We start from the raw sequence: 25,668 nt of genomic DNA, 5'->3' as shown, positions 1-25,668 counted from the left end.
CAGTTTTTAATGTGGAGTGTGTTAGCCATTTCTTTTACTGTGGGAGGACAAGATGCACTGTAGAGAAAACAGCTGGCTCTTGTCCCACATATCTGGTGACTCACCAGGCCTCTTCAGCACTGATCCCTCTGATCGGGGTGTGTGTGTGTGTGTGTGGGTGGGTTGGTGGTATGTGTGACTGTGGTTGTTCATGTACTGTACATGTGCACATATCCCACAAAATGATCATAAAACCACGGGCCGTGCTCAACCTTTTGGTATTAGTGAAATCCAAACAGAGAGATGTGGTCCATTGAGAGTCGTCCTCATTAAGAAAAACCAAAAGAACCTGACCAATATATTATATTTCACTCTGAATATACCCACTCCCTCCAAAAATGTTTATTTTAGTCTCTTAGACATACATTTGCAGTTGGTTTGATTAGCGAGGCCGGATGCATTAAATAAAACCAATCATTCCTCAGTTTGAGCCAGTTTGGTTTGGATGAACCGTGCAAGTAATAAGGAGGCCATTGTTTGAAAGCAAGTAAGCATTCCAGTGTCCTCTGAACACTAGGGCTGCATAATTAATCGAAACAAAACTAATGGTGTTACAACGTAGTGCAATAAACAAATTTGGAAGCCTGTACTTGTACTTTAGAGTGAAGTACAGCACTGTGTTCATTTACAAGAGAGGAGGTCACTATCCAGTGTTTTCGTTGTCTCAGAGCAGCCAGACCTATTCGCAAACTTGTAATGAGAAACGCTTATAAAGCATTTGCTGTCAATAAAACAGGTGCTTTATAGGCTCCCTGCAGTTTTCTGACAAAATTTGGTAGTTTAATAATAATAATAATAATGTTAATATTATCAGGCTCCCTGTAGTTTTCTGACCAAAGTTTGTAATTTTACTGTTAAGTAAAATAACATGTTATTATTATAACAATAATTGTGATTAGCACTACTACTACTACTAATACAACTACAACACACACACACACACATATATACATATATATATATATATATATATATATATATATATATAACCAAAGTCTAAGTTGCAAATTTTGTGCATGTAATTTTCAAAATTCTTAAAAAAACTCAATGCTATCCCTTGATCATGACTTTCTTATTCTCCTAGAGCAGTCAAACTAGCAGCGTGAACAGAAAAAACAATCGAAATACGGACACTTTTGCCCTCTGTTGACCCCTGCATTAATAAAACAGATACTATGTCTTCTGTTTGGCTTCTTTGTGACTTCTGGAAGGAAAGAAAAGTAGAATTTTATCAGAGCTTGAGGCCAGTGGCGTTTTCACGTCAGGATTATTAATCTATGGTTTTCATCACAGCTGGTGACCTCTTCACCTTCATTATAATGCGCTCTTTGTAATTTCACAGTTAATATTCAAAAGCCACTTGTCCTCTATTGCGGAATTGCGAGAATATCTGGACGGGATTTGTGTCTGAGTATGAATACGCTCGTGAGAAAGCGAGAAACTGCACAGATGCATTGTGTACAAAGACACTGGAGTCTTAAAAACAGATGCAGATGTTGGAGAATGTGTTTAACCTCTTCCCTCGCCTGAATGGACCCTCTGTTGACGCAAACATTTAACCAGAACTGTTCTGACCACCAGGTTAAAACTGTCAACTCCCTATCTATAGATGTGTGTGGTTAAGACTCAACCAGGGATAGAATCTACCACCCACAACTGGCTATGACCGTATTTATAGACCATAGACTTAAAAGAGAGACAAAAACACAGAGAGAGAGAGAGAGAGAGAGAGAGAGAGAGAGAGAGAGAGAGAGAGAGAGAGAGAGAGAGAGAGAGAGAGAGAGAGAGTGAGAGAGTGAGTGAGAGAGAGAGAGAGAGAGAGAGAGAGAGAGAGAGAGAGAGAGAGAGAGAGAGAGAGAGAGAGAGAGAGAGAGAGAGAGAGTGAGTGAGTGAGTGAGAGAGAGAGAGAGAGAGATGCAAAGTGAACAAGAGACGTAACAGAGAAAGTCTTATCACACACTGCACTGTTGCCTGGAACAGACATTCCTCTTCAACATCTTTGGCAGTCCTTTAAGAGCCTATTAAACCGCACTGTTTTCTGTTGCCCAAGCCTCTCTGAACTTTCTTGGGCAACAGAAATGTGGTCCAAGCAGCAGTCTTTAACACACAACTTCACATAGCTAATTGCTAAATAAGACGAAAATATGAGGATAATGCGTAACAAATGCTAACAAGATGCCAGTGTGGATGACGCGATTCAGCTATGAGCAAAAAAAAAATGCTGTTTAGAGAACAAATGTATTTTCCAGCATGAAAGGACCTTAGATCAGTGGTTCGCAAACTTTTGGATTCCAAAGCTTTTTTGTTACAGACACATTTTATGTATTTCTGATACACGTGTTGTAATTAAAACTCAAAAATATGGTGACAGCTTAATGTTGTACATCTTTATTTCAACATTTTAATTAATAATAAAATAAGATTTAACTAAATTTAAATAATGCAAACCTTTGCCTTGGATACATTTTGGGGTTTGAACTCTGATACCAGACAATGGGATCCGTTACTATAAAAACACACCAAATATAACAGTAATACATTTCTTTTATCCTGTTTTTTATTCCATTGCTGTACAGTCTTGTCCAGTTATAAACACATCCTGTCTACCTCCGAGCAAGAATAGAGATGTGTCCTTAAAATGTAAACAATTCAAATCAATAGACTGTTTTTCACGATCATTCTGCGAGATGATTATGTAAGTTTTATGGTTTGGATTATGGGGTGTTGAAATCATGTGCTGCTCTAGATGTAGACAGTAAGGAATCCTTTTTTTTTTTTAGAAAGGATGAAAAAATACTGCAAACACTAAAACAAAAATACAATAGGTAGATACATAAATTTAACACTTAGATTCACACACAACTGATTTAAATGGAAGGTATTGGAATTACCAAACAGATATTTCACATTGAAAAAAATGAGGAGCAATTCACAACCGCTTACAGTATAAAACTCCAGTACGCAAGAAGACTGATTGACTGATCAATGAAAGAGTGAGAATAAGAACATCACAGGACCGAATGTAGAGAGTGACAGGATTCTTTTCACGTTTTTATATACAATCTATGATACAACTGTAATACGGCACCATATATTAAATACACACGTCTTTCTCCCACTCGCATACATCTATGAGTTTCACACTCACAGTTTATGGCTTTTGTAATCCTGAAAGGACTACACCAGTGTACTACAGTAAGTGTGCGTGCGGAGAGGTGATATTTGGGATTAAAATGACAAAATAGGGGTAGTTTTGATTGTCTGTGGGATCTTTGTATATGTATTCCTTTTTAAGAGACAACAGATCTGAGTTGCAGTGCAACCACTGGACAGCTGTGCATTCATCAGATGTTTGGCACGATTTGAAATAACTAACAAACTCTGACTTTTTCAAGCATTTCTTGGCTTTTCTCGGTGGCCTCTTAAGTCTTTTGGATGTATTTGTATTCAGCATCACGCCAATGCAAATTCTACAAAACATTTTAAGCAGAAACCAGCCATATGTATAAAGACTACTGCACAAGCGTAGGATCGTCAACCCTTCTCCTAGCAAGACAGTTCAAAAGAAAGCTAACTCACAACTCCAGATCATCAGACGTCACACTTTGCTCGTTTCTTCTCAGGTCCTAAATCGGCGAAAGAGGCAGCGGCCCCTGCGAGAGTCTCAGGAGGAGAAGCACAGCCCGCAGCACTCCATGCAGATCTCCAGACAGTCTGCAGACTCGCAGCACGCGTCGATGATGCCGCAGTCCATGTCACAGGGCAGGTCGCAGTCGCCGCATTCCTCCGAAGCGCAGCAGCAGCAGAAGCACGAGTCGTCTGAAGCGCAGGAGCCGCATGTGGCGCAGTCCAGCACGATGTTGCACAGTGTGAGAAACTCGCAGAACAGGCAGGCCAGGATGCAGTGGACACAGCAATCTACACACAGCATTAGATACTCAGTCACAACTCAAACGTCACTGGCTAGGGATGTTTAGCTGCATCCATCAAAGAGTGTACAAGCAAGCGTGGCTAACGTACGGCGAGGTCTGACTCACCATCCTGGGCCTCTGTGGGGATCTGGGAGCTGTTGGATTTGGAGCTTCCTTTGCTCCTCTGACTGTTGATGGACGGGTTCGACTGCAGTTTCTTGGGGTTTTTATGGGCTGTTGATGAAGACGAGGAGGATGACGAGGCGGCTCGCGAAAAGGTTCCGTTTCTGACCCCGTTGCTGTGCGGCTTGCTGTCTCTCCTGAGCAGCGCCGCTGATTCGGCCGAGTTAGGTAGCATGGGGTGTATGGGCGTAGACCGTGCCTGAGGTTGATCTGAGTGAAAACAAACAAATAGGTGAGCAAAGTTATAGCTGGGTTTTATATCAGCTTTTTTTTTTGCTGCTGTGTAATTATTCTGCTTTTGCAGCCTGAGGTTGTGTAAAAGAAAAACGGCTGCTGCGTATTTGTGGCTAGTAAAGTTAGTTAGCATCTTGTTTCTTCTAACGGAATTAGTCGTTTCCTCACGTGGACCAATCAACTTCCAAAAAAGGGCCTCGGGCATATTCTTGTGTAATTCCCAAGAATTTTACTTAAAGATCCCACTGTACAGAAAGGGAGATGCAATGTGTAACAATTTTTTGTAATTAGGTCTTCATTGTAAATCTTATAGAAATTCACCAATACGCTGTATATAATTTGAGCATTTTGACATTTAAATGCTTTGTTTCGCTTTTGAAAGGCTCTTATGCTCACCATGACTGCATGTATATTGAAAAAATAAGTAACAAGTAAAGTAACAACAGTAATTATCCTTGTTAAAAAACAGCAGTTATACCTAATATTTTTTGTGGAAACCATAATGCATTTTTATTATTATTATTATTAATATTAATTAAAATTATTATTAATTCATTTAAAATAAATATTTACAATATTTACAGAATTGACTTTTTAAGACTTAATATTTTAACTTGCACTTTACAGTATTTCTAAAACATTTAAATGATTATATTTTACTACATTTATTATTATAATATATATAATAAATATATTCCACACACACACACACACACACACACACAATATATATCTAACGTTTTGCTACTTTAAATCAGATACTATTAAAACATTTGTCAGATCGCAAACCTAGTCTAACGAGGCTTTAGGAAAGTTAATGAGTATATAAAAAGCACATGTTGCTTAATTTTATAAATCACCAAAAAAACAGCAAATTCAATTTATCTCCCAGTCCCAGTGTTTCCAACAGGTCAACCACAGGAGGAAACAAGAGCAAAACTGACCGAGATAAATGCCAAAGTAGAGTTTGTTTCTGGGAAGAGCCGTCAGCACTCAGTAGAGACAGGGGTCCTGCCGGGAAAAGAGCATGTGTTTACAATATCCGCTTGGTGCTTGCTGGTCGGGACTGTTGACTAGGACTAGACACAATGACACGGCTTATGATTTCAGATTCACTGTATTAGTTACTCTATCGTGTTCATCTGTCTCTTCTACTGTTTGTTTACTCATAATGTTTCCTTTCATTTTTGGTTGTGTATCGTTTCAGTATGATAGCTTTCCCCCCAACCAGCTTCAAAGGACCAAAGAGAAACAGTCCAAAACCAACAGATAAGCAAACAAACAAAGAAACAGGAATTAATAAACCCAGATCAAGAGACCAGAATGGATTTGCATATTATTGCTTCAGAGTTGCAGGAAGAGTACACAAAGGAACAAACAAACAATACGAGATCACCGCTATGCTTGGTTTCCCACAGAGAGCAAATGACAAGACAACATACACAAATCAAGCACATTACTGTGTGCCTTGAAAATGAAAAATAAATAAAACCGCAGATGTCTAGGGGTCCTAATATAGTACTGACTTTATAGTAGAGGATGGCTTTAAAATAAATGCAGTAATTAGGCTCTACAGTAAAGAGTCTTGAACATAGGATGTCAAGATTTTCTTTTCTTCCTCTGAAACATGCCGTAACATATTCCAAAGTGACCTATAGAATTTAAATTAATGAGAGATAAACGGATGTTTATTTGTATAACATATTTCCCACGTGCCAATAATTCAAACTTGGCATTTATGATAAATGCTGTTCGTACTGAATGCCACTGCAATTTATGTTTGTTTTATACTTATTACAATTCTTGTTTTGTTCTAAAGGCCAATAAATTCAAAGGATTTGCTGTAGAGAAAGGGGAACTAAATGGTTTACAGTGTTTGTAAATATTTCTTTAATTTATGATTTTATAATTCTTGGCATTTTAAATAATACAATGTGACTTGCATGATTTCACAATCAGGTGCAACATATTTTCTGGAAAATACATTATGTGCAAATGGTATTTCTGACTTCAGCCACTCTCTCTAATTTGAACGTCTCGTAAAAGTCAGAAACATTTTTCGTCTCTAATTAAAAATAAATGCTTTGTTTCGGGCACAGGCACTGATTAAACAAATACTCAATTAAGCTCTTGAATCTGGGCACCGTATGGTGGACAACTGCTGGAAAAGCAGACCACAATCCACGCAGTCTGCCATCGAAAACAAAAGAGTGCGCAGAACGATACGACGCAGAGCAGCCAGAGCAGGGCAATGAAAACAAAAGTAGAGGCATATCAGTTAAGTTACAACTAACGTTATGATAAAAACGTCAGTCTTTCTTGCCCTGGGTGTGAGGATGAGGCCAAACGTTTGGCGATCTGAAGTTCAGACACCGTCTCCTTGTGAGTTTACAGCCTACAAATGTTCTAGTGTTCCTCCACAAACTGCTCGTGGAGTTGTCTTTGGCAAGCGGTCTACAGCACTTCGTATATTTTACTCTTGAGCACCGCAAAAGACTAATTATTCTGGAAGAAAGAAAAACTATGCGAAATGCAGACCTTCAGAGCCAAAGGAAATAAACCCCCCAAATCAGAGAAAGTCTAAATGGACCTTTTTACGTGAAATGTTTTGTTATATTTTTTTGTGAATGATGATAGTATTTAATCCCATCTTATTGCTGCGCTAAACATTTTCTTGACCTTAACGCAGGTTTCAGGTCATATGAGAAACGACTGAAGGAATATTAAGAGAGCCGGAGTTCATAGGAAGACGTCTGGTGCCCATGCAGAGGCATGTGGACTTGAGAGAGTCCAGGAAAAACATATACAAACACACCTCGTTCTATTCACAGAGTCTGACGCTCGAAGGTCTAGAGGACAGAACTGGCGATCAGCTACATTAGATAATGGCTGAGCGGACACATGCCCACAGTGTGCTGGTGTTGGAGCCTGGCCGAGGTCAGACCACAAGCGAATTCACTCTGATTGGATATTTTTCCATTTCAAACATTACTCCATATGTTCGGTTTCTAATAAAGACAAAGAAGAAAAAAGATAACTTCGCATGAAGTGCATTAAATGCCAGAGTCTATGAAAAGACTAAAAGGCAAGCTTTTCTTTAGAAGTGAAAGCAGTTCCTTCTTTCAAGCAGGTAAACATCGCCCTTGAGTCCATATGTTTGGTGTAGGAATGGCGGGGTGTTTATAATGAACTTCCACCCCCGGTGTTTGCCAGGCTTTAATGTGTCTGAGAGCTCTTGTTGGAGGATCAGCCCTTCAGAAGCAGTTACAGTTCACCATGGATTTACATCTGACATTTGAAGCTGTGAAGTGTGATTCTTTGTGATTCTTTCACACACAGAGACAAAGACAGTAGACCTGAAATATTTCATCTACATCACCAGCAGCTCCTGGAGAGGTTCAGAACAAATCTGCGGTTCAACATCTAAAAAATCCACATCATTCAAATGTTTTTGTAGAAATTACTGCTTGTCTTTTAGCAAGGATGCAGTCAACTGATCAAATTTTAGAGTATGTTTTGTTTGTTTATTTGTTTTTTTTTTTTACTATACTTGCAGCCTTAGGTGAGCATCAGAGATTCTTTAAGTAACATTAATTCAAAACATTTTGTTGATTAATAGATAATGTGTTCATTAGTAACCACTGATGTCTTTAAACACAGAATCTCAGATGTGCATCTCTCTTCTTAAGAAGCAGTGCCTGAAGGTGCACATTTGAAAATATAAATAAAATAAAGATACAAGATAAAAAAAAGAAGAACTAAGGGTACAGCTGCTTTTTAGTTCTGTTTAGTAATCTTCAATACATATCTGGATATCGCTGTAGGATTGTTTGCAAAGAAAATAGACACTAAAAGTGCTCCTACAACAATGCATAAATAAATTTAAGCGGGAATGCCAGGCACTCTATAAAGGCTACTATATTAAATGAAAGCTCCACTCTTTTGTAAGGGTAAGACTAGGTGGCTTTACACAGAGTGGCTCAGCGAGAACATGAAAAATAAAACTTGTTAGACAAGAACACAATGGTTTTTTAAAATCCAGCCAAAGAAAAATGAAACCTTTTCAAGAAATATTAAAACTTGACATATACTCTTAAGAAACACACAAAAAACACATTGTTTTCACTTTGACTCACTCAAACTTGCTTTCAAAGTGCATATTTCAAGGTTAAATAGATGCATTAGTGGCTCTCAGAACAGCACTGTATTGTACACTGCTTGTGTTACACCCACAGCATTTCAAACTTTTTTGACCTAAATAAAAGTGCACACGCGGTTAAAGGGTGTAAACATATTTAAAGACCACTGGGCACTTTTTTTTTGGAAAGTTGGTGGTCAGAAATTGAATCCACAATAGCACTGGGGCATATTTGTGTTATCCTGTGCTGCAGTTTTTGGATGAGGTATTTGACTCGGGGATGTTACTTTGTTTGTGCGCATTTGTGTTTAGGGCAGTAAACAGGCAGCGTCAGTTGGTCTCCTGGGCATCTGCCAGAAAGACAGAAATTTCTACAGAAGCCAGAAGTTTCTCTGCTGAAAATCAGAGGGCAAACTCTGACACGTCTTCTGTTTTCAAATCCAGAACAAAATTCATATACATATATATACGATATTGAAAGAGACTGGCTGTCTGCCTACGATCAATTGAATCAGCTTTTATTATGTACCATGCAGCCAAAAGCCACAAAACACCAGGAAAAAAGGGAGAGGTGGACAGAATGAGAGCGTTAAAAAAATGGATGCGTGGATGTGAAAATTATGACAAATGACAGGAAGTAAACTACAGGAGGAAACAATTCTCTTTAGACGAGGCTTTATTGAAGACCTCTTGTCTTTAAATAGTCTTCTGTTGCTAATATAATAGTTCAATGGTGCATTACACTGCAGTCTGAAATCATCTGATGTCAGGAGTGAATCATCTTCAGGTTGCTTGTAAATATATATATATATATATATATATATATATATATATATATATATATATATTATTTTATTTTTCTTCTAAATCATCCATGAAGCACATGGATCAGCAGCTCTCAGCATCACACATTCTGTCTAAAATGCAAGATTCAGCCTTGAGATGTCAAGTTATTCTAGGTGTGCAGAACCACTCAGGGCCCACTACATCATCTGAACATGCGCCTCTCTGGGCCCCTGAGACCCCCAGACGTCAGCTGCATTATCTCATCTTAAATTCCCTGCCCAGGGCCCCAGGCTTCCCGTAACACCTCATTTAAAGTCCCCCACTGCCCCAAACAGCCGTGAGTAACACTACCTTCTGTTTAAAACCCGCAGGGCCACAGAAGCCAGTGAGTCAGCACATTTTCATTAATACAAAATGAAAACACAAACACACGACAGCTTCAAGAGCAAAATTTAAATAAATAAAGAATACCAATGTGCAAATGAAAGCATCATATCTTCACAACAGTGAGAAGGAAATCCCCTACATTTTAAACAAAGACGTCTGTTGTGGGTAAAACTGAAAATAAAAAAAACATCTAAATGTGGCAAGGGATAAATGATATGGCTCTTTGAGAGGCAGAGCCAGATTTTACAGGGTGGCCTCAAACAAAAAATACAGCATACAGTAGGTTCACAAGAGAGACCGAATAGTCTTTAATCCCGTTCTGCCTGAGCTCATTTCAATGACAATCTCCAGCGATGAAGACTCTAATCAGGGAATTTTAAAGCTGTAATTTAAGCCAGCATTTTCCTCTCTTCCTTTAAGTCGTTTATTTCCCCTGATGCCAGCCCCTCTGAACATTTGATAATAGATGATGTGATGAGTGAGACACTGGAACTGAGCTTTAAGCCCTGCTGAAGCTGAATAATTCACTGAAAGGGCTAGAATGGGACCGAGAGAGGTGGGATATGCAATGAGACTATTCTCTGACCAAATTCAATTTTTATCGAGCCATCTCAGAAGTCGTTTTCCCTGTTTATATGGTATATGGATGTCCCAAGTCATCATTTTCCTAGCTGTTGTTCTGATAATCAGAAGAGCGGTACGGTCATGGAACTGATGTTGATAAAATAAATATCCTGAAGTGCTACTGCTGATAAAAGTATAAGAGTAAGTGTACTGATGCACAAACAAACACAACAGTCTAGACTGCCAGTACTGATTACAGTTATTATGTTATTGCATCACACAAGGTGAGTTTAAAGCCAGATGTCATAGGTAGATTAGTCTAATTGGATTTCAGAGAAAAGTCATGCCTTTAAATTCACCACATGATATAAATAAGGATGGATGACCCAGTGGCCCGAGATCATTGAGAGAATGCTTGAGACACTATGACGTCTCATATTTATTTTTTTTATGTATATTAACCAGACCTTGAATTAAGAGTATTAATGTAAAGATTGATATTAAGCTCAGAAAGAAAATCTACAAATACTAACCTTTTTATGCCCTAAAACATAGAGTAGTAATGAGAGTGAGCATTTAAAATAAAAGGCAACCAGCAAATGGGTTTGTAAAAGCAATCTTCACTAATTAAATTAAATAACTAATTTAATTAAATAAACAGACTCTGCTAGAGGACCTGAACCTGAACTCATGTTCTCACTCTCTTTTTCACTTCTCACTCACACTACACACAGATCCAAAATAAAAAAAGAGAATTTAACAGCCTTTTCTGCACACTGTCAGCATTCAGTCTAGACCCGCATACAACATCCATGACATCACTGTCCTAAACTGGAGAATTTGGACCTGGCTGAAACTTCAACAAAAGTTTCTGCCCAAAATAAAACTTTCTACATCACTATCAAGATACATACATACAAACATTATATATATATATATATATATATATATATATATATATATATATATATATATATATATATATATATATATATATGCAAAAACCACATAAAACGAAAGATAAATATGTGACTGCCTGCCTCAAATCACATATGGATCCATAAAGTATTGCACACTCCAGATGATGCAATAGTGTTCAGCATTTTACGAGTCCCAAATGAGCACATCTCACGGGTCCATCTGCAAATAAAACCACACGCGTCAAGGGAGACATGTTTGCAGAGAAAAAAAATTGAGTTTGAGGAGTTGTACATTTTGTCCTTTCTGTTATGCAATCGTAATGCTGCCATTTTTATGGGCATTTTAAAAAAAAAATGTGCAATGGACGAGCCAAGAAATGCAGGATGCATAATCTCCTTTTTATGTTTTCTTCTTACTGACGCGGAACGCTGGGTCTTTGCGGGGTCTTAAACACACTGCTGCTGTGGCCAAGCGTTTACACAAATCAGCCTGTAGAGAGTCTCCACTGCACCCTGGCCAGCTCATTACTGGGAACTTCTAGACAGGTAATGTCATACCGTCACACCAAATCTACACATTATGACCCACTAAAGTGTGACAGATTTGTGGAAGTGGGTAAACACGAGCTGCGCTTTCAGTATCATTGCCATATGAGCAGTCATCGTCCACCAGGTTAGCGTGATCACCTTCCACATGCCTGTTAAACACATGCCTTCAAGATCATTTAACTTTTGTGAACATAATTTTTCTAAATTAACTGTTGCTAGACTGTGAAGAGACAATGAGATCCTGTTACAAGCCTTTCCACTCTCAGAGTCTCCACAAGAATTCCAGTCACAGTACTTGCAACGACCGCAACCAATTTTGTTTTTAGTCGGTGCATTGGTTTCCTGCAAGATAAAGTTGAGCTGGTCATACGCTCAGATGTACTGTAATGGTCTCCAGGTGAGAGAGGAAATGGCTGCAGAGCTCAGCTGTAGCTGCCCTAGCACAATTATTCCTGTAAATAAGCAGCAGTAGGTGTCTGGAATGTGTCAGCGCACGGGCTTAGACTGGACAACCAGAGCACGACCTCACCTACCACACACACACAGTGAGAGCTTGTCCTTAGCATACTTATTCTCAGTAAGTTTCACAGAACCTGTGACAGTGTGCAAACACGCTCACGGCTGTCTCACAGGGGTCCTGCATGGATCTATTTATTCATCATGGAATAATACTTACAAGAAGTTACAGACAGCTTTTTTTCCTTAGCAATAACTGTAAAACTACCCACTGCGATGGGGTTAAGACAGCTTTGATGACTTCTTTTAAAGAAGCCTGCATTTAGCCAGTTGTGCAAATAACAAAAATATACAGATCATACCTTTGCTATTAACTGTTTTATACAGTACTGTTAAAGTTCAAGATGCATTAAATTGATCGAAAGTGACAGTAAACATATTTATGAAATCCAAAACATTATTTCGCTAGGATCATGTGACACTGTACAATCGCATGACACATAAATAATAATGAAATTCAACATGCCCTGCAAACATGCCCTACTTTGTACATTAGCACCATTCATGTTTGGTCACTCTCACATTCTAACATACATATATACCACGCTACAGTAAAATCTCTATGGTCCCACATTCCTACCATTTCATCATGGTACATACTGATTTATACAACAGTTCTTTCTGGTCCTTGAATCTGATTGGCTGATATACATTCTAGTGACATTCTACTGATAAAACAACTCCATTTGTGTCACTCCACTAGTGGTATTTGCCACAATGTGTGTGATAGAGGACACCCAAATAATAGGTGTCACATTGTGTGTTAATAAAGATAACATCTATTTGAAAATGTAGACATTCCTACAGCCGAATCACAGCCATGCCAATATACAGCCATAGTGTACTGCTAATCGTAGGATATTGCTCATATATACCACTTAGTCCTTTTATACTTCAAATAAACTGACATCATACCAACCCCAAAGTCCATGATCCATGTGAAAAGCAAGCTGAAAGACTGTGAAACACTTATCATCAATATATGCTTTGGAGAGTAGTGAGAAAGCTGGTGTTGACTGCCAAAAGCACAGTGCTATAACTCACCTGGCACTGTAACCAAGGCAACATCACAACAATAGCAGTTATATCCAAAAATATCAAATCTCAGTTGTTAAATAAGGCAAGTGTGGGCCATTTCATGCGCCTTTTAACCAACTTCAGCTGACATGAGAGTCTCTGGCATTGTTCTGCCAAAGTGAATCTATGTCTGGGTTCAGCAATATTTTCGCTCTACAGTTTTCTAAATGTGTTTAATACACAGAGCCGTAGATTAAAAAAAAAAAATACAGCTGAGTGTATGACTAGTCAATGTGTTCATTATGTGGAAGTAGTTATTTCAGGTTATGGGTGGGTAAGCTGTCCCCGAGGGGACTGGTGCTGGTGTGACTCAGTAACAGGACATATCAACAACCTACCCCTTAGTCAGAGGACTTAGTCACTGCCTACTGACTAATACACACCCAGTCTATACCTACACAGTCACAGACACAGCACAGACTCCCTAGCACTGGTATACGTCACTACTGCATCTCTAGAAAATTCTTTGCTCACGATCAGACAGACCTCTGGCACTGTAGTTTGCATAGCTCTATTGAGACGAGACTCTCATAAATGGGCAACTTTAAACCCTGATCCCATTCCCCACATCATTTCCTATCCTCTCTAATGTCCTTTAAATACAGCAGTTCAAAAATATTTCTCTGACAAACCCAAATTTATGACAAACCTATAAAACATAAAACAAACACAAAAGATTTTCCTAAATGCAGCCTACTTCATAAATTATGGTTATTTTTTTTTAAGTTAAATTCTGTAGTTATAAAAAAAAGAGAAAAATCACAAAACTTGCAATTCTGAGAAAAATAGTCAGAATGCTTGTATAGACTTTGAATTTAAATTTTTCTTCTCCACAATTGTTCTTTTTTCCTCCAAATTAGTTTGAGTTTACATATCAGAGGGTTTTCTTCTGCCATGGAACAAAAAGGTAACCTTTTTTCTCACAAATCAGACTTCCTTATTATGTTTATATCTCAAAAGGTGGGCTTTTCTTTCTTTCTATACTTTAATAAACAATGTTGGAACCCCAAAATTTGTATGCCAGCTCTTTAGTTGGTATACATATAAGAACATTTTCACATACGTTTTTTGCGCTTATAAACACCAAATTTTTCCTCTCTCTTGACACAGAATGAAATATATAGAATTTAAGATTAAATCCCAATCAAGAACCAGACACTTTTGTAACAGTGACCTTAACATCCCTGTCCCTCTGGCCAGTGTCATCAGTCCCAATTTCCTCATCATTTTACCTGCTTCTATAAAAATGGAACAGACAGACCAAGTACAAACAAACGGATCTGCTCTGTACCGTAGGTCCAATTGTTTCGTGCTTACATGTTATGCTTTTGCCAGGAGTGCTAGTGAGGTCCGGTTGGGACAAGCTGTTGTTGTTGTTGCCATTCTCCGCGTCTCCTGTCTTTTCCATGGGTGGGGTGTTTGAATTCTGTGCTGTCTCCTCACCGGTTTTATTCCCTTCTGAGGCCAAAAAACACAAACACAGAGGAGAGAGAAAGAAAAGAAAAATTACACAGAGCTTTGCTTTCATATTCATTCTAAAGTGTCTTGATGCAACAACAGTACACTGTGGATGCTCAGTTTAGAAACGTGTTTATATTTACACCAGCTATTTTGCTATATCATCACTTTGCATGCACGCACTGCTCACGTATCTGAGAAAGCGCATTCATGCGGTCAGTAGCATGTGTTTGTGTGTGCGTGTTTTATAAGTTAGAGCTGGAGCCAAGTGGTCTTATTATGTGGCCTGGTAATTATACAGGGCTGTCTGAGGAGGCTAGAGCAGCATGACATCAAAGAGGGTCAGGACTGGGTCTTAGTGAGGAGAAGCGCTGTGTTTAGCTGAGCTGAGTGCAACTGAGCTCTGCTCCATCCTGGCCTCTGGCCCATACCTACCCAAATGGAAGCCAGCTGGGCTTTACTCGCTGTCTGATAAACACACAGCATCTCCTGTGAAACATCAGTCCACTGCTCTCTGTTTATTTCCTTTAGTGACTCTCTGCCTCGTTTGCTTTGCTGAATTTTGGCAGACTCCAGTTTCTACCTTTGTGCAATTGTTTTAAGGGATTTTTATTCATTTTTTCCAATCTCATACTTTTTGTCAACAAGAGGATTACTTTTTAAAGATACTACTTTAGCAGGACCAAGATTGACAACAAATTGCCATCCGACAAAGCAGATACAGCATTAAAATTGACATCTTTTTGCATAGCATCTTGCACTGCTTTTGAGTGTAAAAACATGTCAAACCAGGGTCAGATTAATCCCATACGAACTTGATTATAAAAAGCATCCTGACCAATTATTTTACCATATATATAGAAAGTGAAATAAAAGGGAGAGAGCTGAGTTTGAGTGACAGGGATCTTGACCTATCAGTATCAGAGAGATGTAGCTGCTGACAGAACTGTAACTGTACACTTTTGTTTATTTTCTCTACTAAACTCTTTCACCTCCGAGCAGGCAAACCAAGACGACTCACGAGGGGCTTCCATCCCCCATTTCCTCAACCAAAACTCCAACAACAGACAAATTGTCAGGGCCTGAGCTCATAGCTCACAGAAACGTCAACATTCTCTCCTCCTCAACCTCACTGACAAATGAAAGTACAGCTTGTTTGCAACACTTCGTGCTAGCAGCACAAATATCCCTTGACACTTTGCCTGCTGAGGTCTCAAAGCATCTTGTGGCTCTGTGCAGACCCCTGGGCCGTATATCCTGTATGCCTGTATAACGAAGGAGCTGGAATTGGTAAATCCACATCTGGAAGCAGCTGCTGACAGGGCAGAAAAAGTCACAATAACTGCAGCAAAAGTCGCAAAAACCAACCTCTAACCACGGCAGAGAGTGTGAGCTTAAAAAGTTTATTTTACAAATAAAAAAAAAAAAACATGTTAGCATATTTAATATATAACATACAGGGTACTAACAAAAGTCTAAGTTTATAGTTTAGCAGTAATTATACAAAACATTAGACAATGGAATTCAGTGACTGACCAATCAGAATCAAAGAAAGCTGTGTCAATTATTAAGGAAAACAACAGAGAGACAAAGAAAGAGAAAAGTGAGAGAGTGAAACCTGCAGGGTTCAGAGAGTTTATAAGCTGATGTGGGTGAGTGTGAGAGCTGCGCTGGGGCTGTGGACAGACAGGGATCACGTTTATGAACCATTTTAGCTTTAAAACACAGACCACTGAAGCCTGCCTCAGTAACGCTGCTGAACAGAAGTCTGCTTTTATACCACTGTGGCACTGAAGCGTGCGTCAGCTCCTTCTGTTCTCCCATTGTTGTGGATCACTGAGCATTAGCAACTAGAACCCAGCAGTTATCAAAGGCAGAGCTTTAATTCCTCATCATAATCAAGCCGTACAGCAGGCAGGGGAGATTTACTGTGCAGGCATCATAGTTTCAGCTCAGCCTTCCGTATTATGTGGCGAGGAATTTCAAGAACCTGCACTTAATGATCTCAGCAATTACGCCACGTTTGCAAAAGCCTTTTCGAAATCAGAAGTCTAGGTTAATGATCTAGTGCTTTAGACACGCTAGTTGTTTTAGAGCTGGCCAAAAACATAAAAAAATAAATAAATTAGCAAAATGTGATGGACTATAGTGTGTATATAGGCCATTACGTCTACATGCAACGTGTGTGGACCCTAAAGGCAGAAAATGTGTGGAAACTTTGCTTGACTTGTAAACAGGGCTCATACATTTCCCAGTAAACAACACAAGAACATAGGAATAAAAATATAGTATGTGGGTAATGGTCATAAAGACTTTATGACATGAAAGGCATTGCGCTACATGTAATGTTCGGTGTTGTGTGTGTGTTGTGGAGGGGTGCCCACCTCAATTTTATAGTACTTTTCCCACGACAACAGGAATGAGGTGTCTTGTGGTAAAGACTACTTGGAAAAATGTACATAAGCATCCTATTGGTACAATCTCAGTAAAAATTTACAGTGATATTCTGTAGTACACTGGCACACGTTCTTTCTTAAAGAGGTAGTTTATGATAATGACATATGTTTTTGATTGTGTGATTTAAGTATTGCTTTAACTTAACTTCTTTTTTTCTACAGAATGAAAGAAATCAGTGGGGAAGATGGTAGGAAAAGTCATTTCAAATCACTTTTTCTCCTGTTTTAGCATGAACTGTACTTTTAAGGGTGAAGTGTGTAATTTCTGCAGCACTATAATCACTTCAAATAGATTTCAAATAGATATTCACAACCCAAACTGGTTGAGCCAATGAGTTTGAATGCTCAAACAACCACTGAATTTACACTTTTTAGGGACATCGACCTATAAATAATCTCCTCTGCATATTAAAACTAGGACATAAGTATATAATCCAATAAATGACATACTTCACCTTACGAGTGCACAGAATGATGAATACACACCCGTCGGTTACCAGGCCAAGACACTCATGCACGTCTGATTCAGAGTCAGTCTCTCTGCCTGAATCTCTCCATGTGCCTCTGTTTCTCTCTTTTTCTCGATCTCTTTCTCTCCTTTCTGTGGTTTTGCCTTATTTACTCCTGAGGTCTGGGAGAGCACACTGAGACTTTCTATAATCTTCGAGCAGTCAGGTATGAGGCCTGGTATTAGAGACTGAGCAGCCATGTGGCTTTACAGCGACACTTTGAAATACTCTCAACCCTCAAGCCCCAGCCTTTCTTTATTTTGTGGCAGAGTTGCTCTGTCCTCACCAACCCTTACTAATGCTCTTTCAGAAGAAACAGACAAAAGAGAAATAGAGAGAGACTGACAAGAGACTTAGAGATATTTCACACCCCCATGCGTCTCAGTGGAATAGCTGAACTGAAGACTAGACTAGAGACATGCTCGAATTAGAACTTTCTCCAACTCTGATATCCAGAAGTTCTCCTTTGACTCGATGAGACCTCCCCTAACAGCAGTGACTGTAAATTCAGCTTTTAATCGAATACAAGAGATTACACAATTTCTCGTGTGCAGCATCGAAAATATTATCCCTTTTAATCTAGAGATAATTTGCAGAGTTGAAGTGTAAAACTTGCTTCTTCACTATTCAGCGTGTGCCTGGAGAAAATTGTATTGAGTAACATGACAAAAAAACTGTTAAATATCAGGCGATCTCAGAGGCGGGCCTAAAGGAGCAGTGCACTGGCCACTTGTGTTGGGAGTTAATTACTTGTCATTACCCTGACTAATTAAAACCATCACTCTCTAAAATCCACTGAGGGTGATATCGTGCTAGCGGAGCGCGAGGAAGGGAAAAACAAGGGGGAGAGGTAAAAGAAAAAGTACAGATGAAATAAAAGGCACAAAAATTAGGTCGATTTTATGCAGCTGTAGGCTAATATTATCATCGGCTTCAGGTTTGGCAGACAAGGTCCGCTGTAGCTCTGCAGGCATCTGGAACAATGTGCTGGCCATGGGGCACAGAGAACAGAGGGATACATTGGGAATTGGAAGACTGCAGAATCAAACTATGCTGCAGGCTACGTTCCTCAAATTCACAATTGGTGCACTTGAAAGATCACTTTGAGAAAAGAAGATGATAAACACCTACTTTTATATTAAAATCCAAATACAGAAGGGGCGAAAACAGGTCATCGAGGGCAGATTCCAAATGCATTGTATCATGTCTGCATAATGATTCCGATCTAAAACGTCTCTCTAAAATCATTAGGCAAAATGTGAAATGTAAAGGAGCTGCTATAGATAAAGTGGAAGCTGTGCTTTCATATTTGTAAGTATCAACATTTGTGAGCTGGAGTTAAAATCTGTGTGCAAGTGGTCAGCAATGTGTAGACTCAGGGCTCTAAACTAAACTATAATTTTTTTTCTTGGAGGTGATTGTTGATTGCACTGTTGCAAAAATACTGCAGTATTCATTTTAATTTTACCACACTTAAAAAAAATCTATTATTAATAATAATAATATAACTACTATTATTGTTCTTTGGCTCTTTTTGTGATACTTACAACAATCGTGTGACAATATCATATGTAAAACTTTTTCAACAGTGCCAACTGTTTCATATGTTTCTCTCCTTTTCTCTCTCTCTCTCCATTATTGTATTTTGCTGTTTAACAATCTGGATCTGTATACCATGCAAACTATATTTTAGCCATGTGGTTGATTTTTGCCAGGCCCTTGAGTCAATTAATCCCAGTCGCAGCTCCCAGAAACATAAACCCACTGTTGCATATTTATTCACATTTATCTGTATCTTACTCAATGCACTGCAATAGCATTTAGTGCAACAGGAAACAGGTGGTGCCACTTAGTGGAGCATCTCAGATGGATTAAAGCAGAGCGCCTCATTTAAAGCCCACATTCATCCTCCCCTGTTACACATTTGTGAGCCCATCATGACTTTGACACAATTTTTTTTTAGCGATGACCCCTCAGGGATGTAATTAGGGGAGCAAAAAGAAAATAATTAAGCAAACGTCTGTGGTTGATCCTCTGAAGAGACATGCTGATAACTATGGTAACATCTTCACTAAGCTTGGCTCTGAAACAATAGAGTCTAATCTGGGCTTGTAAACTGGCCAAGAGTAAAAACACACGCTTAGGGGGGGAAAGCTTCAAAGAACTGTTTTGGAATTTATCCAAATTCACAGATTATTTAGCCAGTACAATAGAGTAGGGGGAAAAACACTGTAAGCTCATTAAAAAAAGAAAATGTCTGGTATTTAACAGGCTTTAGGGAGGATTTAACAGTGCTATATCTTGTGCTTAAAAGTTTTTGTGAGATAGAACAGTGCGAAGAAACTGGGGGGTCTGTATCTCCGTTTCAAAGCTTGGCATCTCCATGCGTGACATGCCACGTCTCCTGGTTCTCTTTAACGTAAAAACATTCACTTTTGCACAGTCACGCACCTCTGCTGGCTCCTAAGCAGCAACAGGAAGTTTCAAACACACAGTGGTGAGTGGCCAACATCTGCCTCATAGGTCAGCATTGATCTGTGCTCGCGCTCTCTTTCTCACTTGCTATCTGATGTGAACCCTCTCTGTCCAAAACTCCAAATGTTCTCGAAAAACGCTTGCTTATTTGCCATTTTAATAGTAAGATTAATGGCTGAAGTGAAAACTGCAGGAATCCCCCAACCCCCCACACACGAGAATCTCGACAGCAACCTAAAACCATCAGGCTAGGCATCAAAGACAGACCTCACAATGATCCAACATGATGAAATCTCCTCAATCTTTCCTATACAAAGGAGACCGGCGAGTGATATCTGCCCCAGACATGTCAGGAGGAGCCAAAACATACATCTTAAAAGGCCAGCTGAGCATTTGCAAATAATTATGTAGCGTGAATATCAAGCCATTTGAAGAAGAGTGCTCAAGTATGTCAGAATATACTTCAGTGGTCCACTAGTGACTACTGTCACTTGCCAATATAATTTAAACTAGTGTTTTACTGGACTGAGCTAGAATTATCACCTAAAAAATGGAAATTCAAAACTTATATTATTTATAAAGATAGACCAAAAATTCCCCCAGATGAGGTAATGAACTTCCAATTGTAACAAACAAGAAGCACAAAAATATTTTTGGAGAAGAATTTTTTTTTTCATTCTCAAAATGTTATTTTAATAAAAGTATTTTTCTGGATTTACACACACATAAACTGCGGCTCACTCACAAGTGACAAGTATATGTGATCATGCCAAAAGATAACGAAAGAGAACTTAAAAAAATGGTAAAAAAAAAAACTGTTCATCAATCTGTACAGAATGTGTATTAACAATTTAGAAATAACTGATTTGAATAGTAGTTCTATGCCCAAGTGAACTGCACCATTCATTGATGAAAATTGTTGTCTACAACTAAATCGCACCATTTCTTTATAAAAAAAACCAAACATTCCACCCCCATCACATACAGTAACTGCTTTCTGCACCGTTAACCACAGCTTTGTAAAAAAATAATGCAAAATTATCCTATGAAAACAAGATGCACAGATATCAAAAGAATTTGTTTTCCTCTTGCAGTCTCCCATATCTACAGTACCATATATGTGAAGTTCTCCTATATTGGCACATAATGTAAAAACTGTTACAGGGTCTGTGGACACATTCATAAAGTTTAAAAACAAACAGAACTCTGTCATCGCCGTCAAATCGTAACTCAATTCAAGCAGAATCAGAGATGCTTGGCAGTTTGTCAAGGTTTAAATTACACAAAAAGGCCTTTAGCCTTAATTCTTGCTGAACCTAATGAAAAAAAGGGCAACATTTTAAAAATAGCAAATCCTTCAGTGTCTCTAGCGAAAACAGCTTTAGTCATGCACTGCGGAGAGCAGGGAGTTAGTGTGGATGTTTCATCTCCCACAGTGAGTCAGGCCTGTACACTGAACTATGGCACTAAAGGCAAGTCAATGAAGGCAGTGTTCAGCCTCGGACAGGCGCCATATCCGTAATCAGGCGGCCTCATGCAAGCTTGTGTTTTCATAAAGTTCTTTAGACTGAATCCAGATCCTGTTTAATAAAAATTTTTAAAAAAGCAAAAGCGATCATTTAAAAATTTAGACAAAAACAAACACCTTAAGCTAATGTTTAAATGCCCCGAAATGAGAATTCCTCCAAGCCCAAATCAACACGCTTCATGTTGAGGCACAAACCTCAAATATTTAGAAACAATTCAGAGCTAAATCTAATTAACGTTTATTGGGTAGATCGCATATATGCCTGGTGGCCTAATTTTGATTGTGGCTGGCTTACCATGGTGCGTTTGGCTCTGGCAATCGCACAGGAATCAACACGCTCACTGGTTTTTGAAGCACTGTTATGCAAATGGAGGATTGGGCCAGGACTTGTCCTCTTCCACAGTAATTATGAGGACTCCGCCTGCGGATCTGATTCCTGTGGAGAGGACTGTGGCAGTTTGCAGAGGTGGTGAGCTCAAAGCCACTTGTTGTTTGCACACGTGCGTGTATGAATACACATGTTCACAGGCTCCCAGACCAAAGACAGACAAGCTCGGTTGTACACACATATTCTGCAGCGCCCTTTGTATAGATCACCGTGACTAATCTGGAACTTTGACCCCTTGCTACTAGGACAGTATGGTGGATTTCCAAGTGCCTCACTCCTCTTCAGGAATTCAGAGACCCTGAGTGCCCTACTGACAAACCGAAGCTCACTGAACCCCTATTCACGGGTAAAGCATGATCCCAAAGCTAAGCAAAGCACATATTCTTCAAACCACTAAACGCCTCACTAGCACTGTGAACCCTGTTTGCAGACTTCCACTAGCTGAGCACAAAAACAATAGTGTCTACTCCTATTAGCTCTGGTCTAAATCTAGTGGGCAGCCATGCTGCCTACATACAGTAGAACCCGAAATGGAAGGGAATTTCAAGTGAAAAGATTATTAAGATTATAAGTATAAGAATTATATTTATGATATACACACGACATGTATACTCATAGCATACACTGCTAAACCAAAAGAAGAAATTACTTTAAAAATTCATTAAAAATTTGAAAAATTAAAAACCGAAAGTGAGGATGAAGTCAGTCACACTTAATTTTAAAGTCCAATTCTTGCTATTAACAAACCACTAGCTATGACTTTTGCCGCAGTACACTTCTAATTCGCTGCTTATGATTAATAGTTAGTGAGGTAGTTGTTAGGTTTTGCCATCAGGAAGGATTAGGGATGTAATACGGTCATGCAAATTATGTGCTTTATAAGTACAGTTCTGATAAACAGCCATATGTTAATAAAAGACATGCTAATAAGCAACTAGTTGATGGTGAAAATTGGTCCCTATAGTAAAGTGCTACTGTAAATATACTATTTTAAACAAATTAAGTTCTTTTGACCTGCTTTTATTAATCAAAGAATCCTGAAAAAGTTTCTCACAGAACATGTTAAGCAGCATTCAATATGAATAATAATAAGAAATTATACAAAAAAGATTATAATACATCTATTAGAATTATTTTTGAATTTTTGTGTGGCACAAAAGACTGGAGTAATGGCTTTGCAGTCAGGGGAATGAATTTTATTAAAAATTATGTATATAAATTACATTTTTATAGAATGTGTTTATATATTATTGTTTGTAATAATTATGATAATAATACTATTATCAATATTATTATTATTTTAATAATTCAATATTTCACAATATTCTTCGGAAAAAATCTTTGTTTATTCATACAATGAATGTACAATGAATTAATGAGGAACAATTTTGGGTGAGTAAATGATGACAGAATAAAAATTTTTGGGTGAAGTTTGAAAATGTTTGGAAAGCAGCTTCCTATAGAGGTTGCTCACAAGGTTTTGAAACAGCTATTACTGTACGTCTAAAAAGGTCTAAAACTGTGTTTCAGAAAATCATAATCATCTTAGCGTATTTGCTTCTAATTACAGTGTTACCATTACACTGTATGACCCTGACCACAGTAAAGGATCAGATGAGAAGCAGACATCTGCCTCATAATTTTGAATGCCTTTCATTATTTATACAGTTATATTGCATTTACTATATCGGTTTAAATAGAGTTTTTGACTATTGTACTGAATCAATAATATTTATAAACCACCTTTCTTTCGCCGAGTCATTTTTTTAACGACCTCAAAGCAATGCATTCTGGGATTGTATTCTCCACGTAGGATACATGGGATGCTGCCTTGTAATTTAGTTTAAAAAGGCATCTTAGCAGCCATTATAATTACGTTGCCTACCTTTCAGTATAGCCTTTATTTGTGAAGTGTGCCTATCATGGCTATTTCTGATCCACCGATACATACGTAAAAAAAAAAAGTTACATCCAGAGATCTTCTGGCTGTGTTTGTTGTACCTGCACATGGCGCGGTGAGAGTTTCCATGGGCCGGGTGTCCAGTTGGGCTCCATCTGGAGGTTCGGGTGGGCTGACACTGTGGCTGCGGTCCTCCTTGGACATCTGTTCTGGAGTCAGGTGCCAAGTGACTAGAAATTACCCTGCAAAAGAAACACACCGATGAAAACCAGGCTAAAGCTAGTGAATACACAGCTGTCCTTGTTCCCACTATCGCTTTCCCCTCCTATTGTTTGGCTCATGTCAGTGGGCCAAAGCACTTTAAAAACAACCAGCGGCTTGGGAAATAATGTTTGGCAGAAGAAGAAGAAACTAAAATGGCACAATGAAGCAGAACATGGCCAGAAACTATTAATATATGGTGTGCTTCGATACAATAGACTTGTGCGAACGTTCAAGTCATTAACTAAATAAAGAAATCATTTTGATGCTCAGACCATGGCATTCCTGTGGCCAACACGCAATTTCAAAAGTTTCGTTCATTAAAATGGCATGTGCTAAATGCTTCTAAAAGCATACACTTAAAGACACGATAACGTCGTTTCACAGCTACTAAAAGCTATGAATAATATCGTTTTGCACGAATCACGTGCAGCACACAGAACACCGTGACTCTGTTGGTTTTCGTGCTGTGGTTTGACTCCGGCGAGTCTCTGCACGCTCCTGCTTAAACTCACTCAAACCTGTTGAACGTGTGCACGGTTCACTTTATAGACAAACCCGAAAAGTAAAACAACGCCGTTTGAAACGTCTTACCTGCAACGGTCACTCGGTACCGGTGTTGTTTCAGTGATGCATCTTCTAGCGCTCGCGCAAAACAAACTTTCAAGTGTCCCGTTCAGCGGGGAAAAGTCTTTTCTTCCTCTTCATGTATCTCTCTCTTCAAGTGTTCGAGTTGCTTTATTATTCGCACGAACGCTGACACTCGTTTTTCCTCATTTGTTAGTTTACCTCAAAAGTTGACTCCAGCGCTGAATACATGAAAAGAGTTATCTTCGTCTTCAGTGTCTCTCAGAGCCAAAAAAACTTGACAGAAAACATCGTGAAGTAGAAAAAAGAGACTGTTTTTCCCGCGACACAAAAGCAAGCCAAGAAATAAAAAGATGTAAACGGGTATGAAAAGTTTTTTTTGTTTGTTTTGTTTTCTCTCGGATCCTCCTAATTTCCAGTTGTGATGAAAACCGTTGAGGTGGCTCGCCAGTGTTTGGAGCTCGCGCACTGTCGCTCAGAACTCAAGCAGCAGAAGCAGTCGCGCACTCAGCTCGAGACTGTTCGACAGGAAATGACATTGAGAGCTGATTACTCTGACTCCCTGCAGGCAAGAGATGCCTGTACTCTACAATTACACTGATTACGCTCTCCACGACCACAGTAAAAACAAAAACACGTCAAGAGAAAACACAATAATATAATATACGGGGAAAGTGTGTAAATGTACAGTCTTATATCATTCTTATATTATTATAAATGTATAAATATGTAACATCATGTCAGTCTGTTATTGTGCATCGTGATATTATATTATATGTTATACAGTGGTAGCCAAGATAG

The 25,668-nt window shown here is 38.8% G+C and overlaps 1 protein-coding gene across 2 annotated transcripts; it reads right to left on the bottom strand.

Moving 5' to 3' along the window:
- Positions 1-2,404: 2,404 nt before the first annotated feature.
- Positions 2,405-25,385, bottom strand: mdfi (MyoD family inhibitor). Of its 2 annotated transcripts, none has more exons than XM_043251249.1 (5): positions 24,874-25,385; positions 24,120-24,260; positions 14,622-14,762; positions 4,077-4,343; positions 2,405-3,957 (listed from the first exon to the last, which is right to left on the bottom strand). In XM_043251249.1, the coding sequence occupies exons 2-5, from the start codon at positions 24,220-24,222 to the stop codon at positions 3,704-3,706; spliced, it is 765 nt and encodes a 254-aa protein (XP_043107184.1). In that variant the 5' UTR covers positions 24,223-24,260; positions 24,874-25,385; the 3' UTR covers positions 2,405-3,703. The 2 variants fall into 2 exon arrangements, with proteins under 2 accessions (XP_043107184.1, XP_043107185.1); XM_043251250.1 differs by having other exon boundaries at positions 14,622-14,759.
- Between the last annotated feature and the right edge of the window lie 283 nt (positions 25,386-25,668).

Source organism: Puntigrus tetrazona, chromosome 11 (assembly GCF_018831695.1).
Source record: "Puntigrus tetrazona isolate hp1 chromosome 11, ASM1883169v1, whole genome shotgun sequence".
NCBI classification, from domain to species: Eukaryota; Metazoa; Chordata; class Actinopteri; order Cypriniformes; family Cyprinidae; genus Puntigrus; species Puntigrus tetrazona.
The sequence above is the reverse complement of the archived record's forward strand: the minus strand, read 5'-3'. Positions and strand labels throughout refer to the sequence as shown.

Excerpts from the sequence above, each read along its gene's own strand:
- mdfi (XM_043251249.1), bottom strand. The coding sequence starts at position 24,222 with ATGTCCAAGGAGGACCGCAGCCACAGTGTCAGCCCACCCGAACCTCCA. Across the intron at positions 14,763-24,119 it reads TCTCACCGCGCCATGTGCAG|AAGGGAATAAAACCGGTGAG; the intron begins GTACAACAAACA and ends TTTTGGCCTCAG. Across the intron at positions 4,344-14,621 it reads TCCTGGCAAAAGCATAACAT|ATCAACCTCAGGCACGGTCT; the intron begins GTAAGCACGAAA and ends GTTTTCACTCAG.